This window comes from Carica papaya, chromosome 1 (genome assembly GCF_054855325.1).
Source record: "Carica papaya isolate Zhongbai chromosome 1, ASM5485532v1, whole genome shotgun sequence".
Lineage (NCBI taxonomy): Eukaryota > Viridiplantae > Streptophyta > Magnoliopsida > Brassicales > Caricaceae > Carica > Carica papaya.
In genome coordinates, this window is record NC_142309.1 from 5,993,642 (window position 1) to 5,999,675 (window position 6,034).

At 36.3% G+C, this 6,034-nt stretch overlaps 1 protein-coding gene across 9 annotated transcripts; it reads left to right on the forward strand.

The window, feature by feature from the left end:
• Positions 1–28: 28 nt before the first annotated feature.
• LOC110820165 (Regulator of chromosome condensation (RCC1) family protein) lies at positions 29–5,264 on the forward strand. Of its 9 annotated transcripts, none has more exons than XM_022049594.2 (10): positions 29–302; positions 536–629; positions 764–1,039; positions 1,366–1,559; positions 1,742–1,789; positions 2,291–2,363; positions 2,620–2,791; positions 3,892–4,323; positions 4,401–4,592; positions 4,883–5,264. In XM_022049594.2, exons 3-10 carry the CDS (start codon positions 784–786, stop codon positions 4,947–4,949), a joined length of 1,434 nt encoding a protein of 477 aa, XP_021905286.1. In that variant the 5' UTR covers positions 29–302; positions 536–629; positions 764–783; the 3' UTR covers positions 4,950–5,264. The 9 variants fall into 9 exon arrangements, with proteins under 9 accessions (XP_021905286.1, XP_088073040.1, XP_088073036.1 ...); XM_088216914.1 differs by having other exon boundaries at positions 536–623; XM_088216910.1 differs by having other exon boundaries at positions 29–297.
• Positions 5,265–6,034: the final 770 nt, after the last annotated feature.

The window sequence follows — 6,034 nt, forward strand, 5'->3', positions numbered from 1 at the left end:
CGATAATAGATATTATTAAAGAAATTTGACAAAAATATCTATCATCCTCTTCTTTTCACATACTAAAAACGAAATAAAGAAAACTGCAAATTCAGAAGATTTTCTTTTGATATAACTTCTCGGAACCAAATAAATCATTGAGTATCGGGCGAATTATTTTCCTCTTTGGGCTCGGATCCAACTCCAAGGTTCTTGGAACCAGAAGCGACAAGCTGTCTTCTCACAATCAAACAAATTCCCATTTCTTGAAAAATTTCACTCCCATCACCAACCCAATCGAACAATCCGCAGATTCAGGCACGGTATTCCACCTTCTCCGACTCGTTTTCCATCTATTGTACGCATTGTTTATTCTAGATAAATGATATTGTTATTTACCTCTAATCAGTAAACCGCATTTCTTTCTTGTTCTTTTCTTGAATCCCTAACTTTTTTTATTTGTGAAGAAACTTTTCAAGGATTCTTTATTTCGTTTTTATCTTCTTACCTTTCTTCACGATTTAAAAGTCCAATTCTTTATCTTTATGTTTGTTAGGGAGTCCAAAAATTTCGTAAGGGATTTGATCTTTTCGTTTTGGTCGAATTCTCTCGGCAATCAAGCAGGCATAGCTTAGAAGTAACAAGTACTCGTTAGTTTCCATCTTTTTAAGAATTTATGATTTTAAGTAGAATTTTCAAGATTTAATTTCTGGTTTTGCATGTTGAAGTTCTATGTAATTGTCTCATTTGTTGGTTTGACCATTTGCTTACTATAATTGGTTAGGTTGTTATTTTGGGAGATAAATGGATATTGATGAGATTATTGGCGATACTACCCGCCCTGTGAATCTCCCAACAAAGAGTGCAATATATGTGTGGGGATATAATCAGAGTGGGCAAACAGGTAGAAAGGGAAAGGAGCACCAACTGCGGATACCCAAGCAGCTTCCTCCAGAGCTATTTGGGTGCCCGGCGGGAGCTAACTCACGCTGGCTAGATATCGCCTGTGGCCGTGAGCATACTGCAGCTGTAGCCTCAGATGGGTCACTCTTTACCTGGGGTTCGCCCTCTCTTACTTGAACGAATATTTTCGAATTTTTTGTTATGAGTTCCATTGTTATGTTTGATTCCTTTATCAAGCTTTTGTTGGTTGATGGTTATAATTTGTTAAAAGGCCAGTTCTTTAGGCACTAATCATATCTTTGTTGGTGGGTATTGGGTTGAAAATTAAATTGTTAACAGGTAACTACAATGAGTATGAGGAACTCTTTCCTTTCTCTTCCGGAAATATTTATTTCCCCTTTCCGTAATCATACATGTACTATGCCACTTTTGTTTTATGTTTTCTCATAATGATGCCTTTATAAACTTAACACATTTGATTAGGTGCTAATGAATTTGGTCAGCTGGGAGATGGAACTGAGATGGGTAGGAAACACCCAAAAAAACTAAAACAATTGCAGACAGAATTTGTGAAATCTGTATCTTGTGGAGCACATTGTACTGCTGCTATTGCAGAACCCCGTGAAAATGATGGAACCATCTCGAAAAGCAGACTCTGGGTTTGGGGCCAAAATCAGGTTAGTAAATTTTTTCTCCTGTAGAATTATTATTAGTTTAGGTATTCGTAAGTATTCCATTAGTGGCGAGTATAAATACTATAATTTTTTTTTTGATTTCTATGATTATTGCAGGTATTCTTAAGTAATGCTTTGATGATGACTGTAAATAATACATTTTATTTATATGATTCTTCATACAGGGCTCAAATTTACCACGTTTATTTTGGGGGGCATTTTCTCCAAACACGGTATGAAGTGGGTCTTTCTCTGTCATTGTATTGAAATAATCTTGCCAGTTGCAAATGATATTTGTATAACTATATGAAGTATCACTCATGTTCAATGTATATGGTAGGATAAAGAAATATTTAGCTGGATCTATCTAAGTATCCCTGGGTTCCATAATGTTGCTTAGTTCTGTCATTATGGTACTTCACATTCCTTTGGGCTGAAGATCCAAATTCACGTCTTTCTTAATCATGAATGGTCTCATTAACTGAGGGGCTCTTGCTGAAATGGTTGAGGAGATCCTGCTTACTTTTCACTCATTGTTTTAGTCCAAGTTTTGAGAGCCTATGGTATTCAGGCCGCATATTGTTGCTTTGTAGAAATGTTAAATTTTTTAATTACTCATTTATGTAATGATTTCCATTAAGTGTTGGTTGTCAAATCTGATTTCCAACTCTATTTGGTCCTAATTATGTGGAATTTTTTTAGATTATACAGATTATATATTTTAAATGTTACAGATCATCCGTCAAGTGTCCTGTGGAGCTGTTCATGTTGTGGCTTTATCAGATGAAGGCCTCTTACAAGCTTGGGGTAAGTGTTCTTGACTCCTTTCTGGTCCATTGCTAAAGTCTTAATGGTTTTCTACATAGTAGATTACTACTGTGCTGTTGCTTTGATGTGATCCGGTCCCTTTATATATATATATATATATATATGCATTTTTCAGTTATTATTGTGCTTTTGAACTTCTGATTGTAGATGGGCCTCTAAATTAGGAAAACATGGATTTTATTGCTGGTTTCCTGCCACATATTAATATGTATCCACGGCATTTCTCTGAAACCAGGCTACAATGAATATGGTCAACTGGGAAGAGGTGTTACTTGTGAAGGATTACAGGGGCCTTGTGTTATAAGTGCTTATGCAAAATTCCTTGATGAAGCCCCTGAACTTGTGAAGATTATTCAAGTGTCATGCGGGGAGTACCACACAGCAGCGATATCTGAGAATGGGGAGGTGTAAGTTATCTCAGATTTCTTAAATGGAGATAGATTCTACTTAAGCATGAGAATTGTGGTTATCCGCATGGCACAAGTTATTCTATATGAAGGTTTGGACAAATCTTCTGGTGGAGTCTCACATTGTCCAGCAGATTGGATGAAATGGAGATCAGATGCATTCTGATATGCAAGTATCTTCACCTTTAGGTTCATTAACCACAAAAATCACGACCATGATTTCTTTGGAGAAGACCTTCAGTCATAATAATACTTTTATACAGTTTTATCATTCTAATTTTACTAACATACAATTAGGCCCTGATAAAAAACTTTGTTTGCTCATACATATCATTTATAGTGTTGTTAACAGAATTGAAAAAAAATGCATAATTTCCACCCTTCCTAAGGAGAGAAGGGGAAGCAAGTCAGCTTCAAGTTGAAATTAGTTTGTGTATTATTACTTGTTACTAACTGAGTGTTTTAACCGAACATAGACTTGGTGTCATATCTACTGTTTCTTTCAGCATGCGTTGCAATTATGGGTATATCGACAATAATTTGCACAAACTTATTCATGATTTGTTGTTTTATGATGTTTTTATTCTTAGAGCTAGTGTATCTGGGCTAGGATAGATATATTATAGTTTTTTAAAAGAAAAAAGGATTCATACTTTTTCATCTCTTCATATCTCTAAACATCACTTCTATAAAACTGGAGTTGGTTGCTTGAAATGTTTTTTTCGACATTCACCTCTGTCAAGTGTCTAATATTCATAGATTGAAGACTTTATGAGGATCCATTTCCCCTCCCAAAGACAGAAAATCGAGGATTTATTAAAAAAGAAAAGAAATTCTTACTTTAAAAGACAGAAAATTGAGGATTTATTTAAAAAAAAAAAAAGAAATTCTTACTTTAGGTTTTTATGCTTACTGTCCACATATGCTAGATCCTTGTTATTGAGTTGGCTGTGTCAAGATGAAGCCTAAGATATGAAGCTGGATGTATTAAAGAATCACATAAAATGAGTCCTGTTAAGTGACCTTGGTGTTTTGATTTCAGCATCTAGTCATTTTTCTTTGTTTGTGCTCTTGAAGATTGTTCTGTTTGGACCTTGCAGCTATACTTGGGGGCTAGGAAATATGGGCCAACTAGGTCACTGTGCCCTTCAATCTGGGGATAAAGAATTACTGCCCAGGCGAGTGGTTGCGCTTGATGGAGTCTCCATAAAGGATATCGCATGTGGTGGCGTGCATACTTGTGCTCTGACTTTAAAGGGTGCTCTTTATGCTTGGGGTGGTGGTCAAGCTGGGCAATTAGGCCTGGGCCCACAATCTGGCTTCTTTTCATGCATTCCCAATGGAACTGATACATTTTTCCGCAATATCCCTGTTTTGGTTGTCCCAACTGGTGCCCAACTTGTTGCTTGTGGACACTCTCACACGCTCATTTGTTTGCGAGATGGAAGAATTCATGGATGGGGTTACAATAACTATGGCCAAGCTGCCAATGAGAAATCTACATATGCTTGGTATCCATCACCAGTTGATTGGTATGTTATAGTCAAGCCATCCTATAAAAACCTCTGAAAAAGTTATTCTTCTATTCTGATGGAAGTAACATGTGCAGGTGTGTTGGGGAAGTGCGGAAACTAGCAGCCGGTGGTGGTCATTCTGCTGTATTGACTGATGCCTGTTCCCTGAAAGAGTTGTGCGAGTTTAGACTTGCAGATAACATTACCCTTTCAAATGCTTGTGAGATTGAGGATGTTGCATCTCGAACAGGATCAGATGCTTTAGCACGACTCTGTGAAAGGTTAAGGTACTGTTTTCCATTTTGACTCATTCTAGTTTTCTGAATATGAAGGGATAATTCTCGATTTTGTTATCTCCGGAAGATAATTTGACTTTGGGTTTTTCTCAAGAGCCAGAAATCTTGTTGCAATGGTGAATTATCTCATTTCTGTCTCATATCAGCTTGAAAATTGAATATAAAGTGACTGCTTGTGCCTGTAATTTTCTGCTACGTTAGAACATGTGAACTGCTAAGTATTTTTGCAGGTTCTTGATTGGTGTTTATTTATGATGGAGATGCTATCTAATGTTTTACAGGGAGCACATGCTTGATGGCAGTGACTTTGAACATGAAGATGGCAGTGCAAGTGGTGAGAAAAGCTAAAAAAAAAAAGAACTGAGCTTGGCTTTGTGAAGGCTCATCATTGGTTCAGTCAATTCCTTCTCTTGTCTTCTACGACACCAGGTTGATTAGGAACTAAGAGCATAGGACTAAGAGCATAAACGTAGAAAAGAAAGTATTGTTTGTACATGGGAGAAATATTTTTCTTTGAATTTGCCTCCAGTTGGTTACAATTATGTAATCAATCTAGTTAAGTGGGAATCAGGTACTTCAGCATTGCAAACACGAACTTGTACTAGAAAACCATTTATTAGATGTTTGTGAAACTTGAAAGTCAGCTGACCGTTTGTTATTGAAGCTGTTGGAGACTCTGACTTCCAAAAGATACAACAACAAAAGCCAAACCCCTGGAAATAAAACAGAGATTCCTAATTCCATTCCATCCATCATAATTAGCACTGTATAAACAAGGCTAAATAAGAAAATAGAGAATCCAAGTAAAGCAATTCTTGAAACGCCGAGTGGAAGGCAATATGTCATTGTATGTAATTCCGAAAAACAATAACTGGGCTAGAAAGGAATAGAAATTAGCAACTCATTAAGTGTAAAATTTCTTGATTTAAAGAAAAAAAATCATTTATTAATGCTTACTAAAAAATCAAGAATGGCATAGAGATCATGGTGGCAGTGTTTGTATTGGATTAGAGGCATTGTTCCCAAGCCATCACATACATCAATTTAACTGAATATTGCCCATCTTGCTCAAACGACCACACAAGCTTATCCGAATTTAGTATGTAACTGAGTGAAATGCTCATGATTTTCTGTGAATCTTGTGGTAAGAAAGTATTGTAAACCATGTATGTATTCCACATGGCCATACCTGGTGAGAATAAAACACAAGTTCTCATAATAGTACTACCAGGTTGGCAGGGAGTCCATATTATCCTCAAGGAATAATGAAATAACTATTTGTCTTCCCATTGTTGCACCTTGTGTTCATCACCACTACTCCATTTAAAACTATTTATAAGTAGATCATGGCCAATAAGAAGATTTCTCTACATATAACTCGGGTAGTTACCCTTATTGGCAGATAATAAATCATGATTCAAGAAATCATTCAC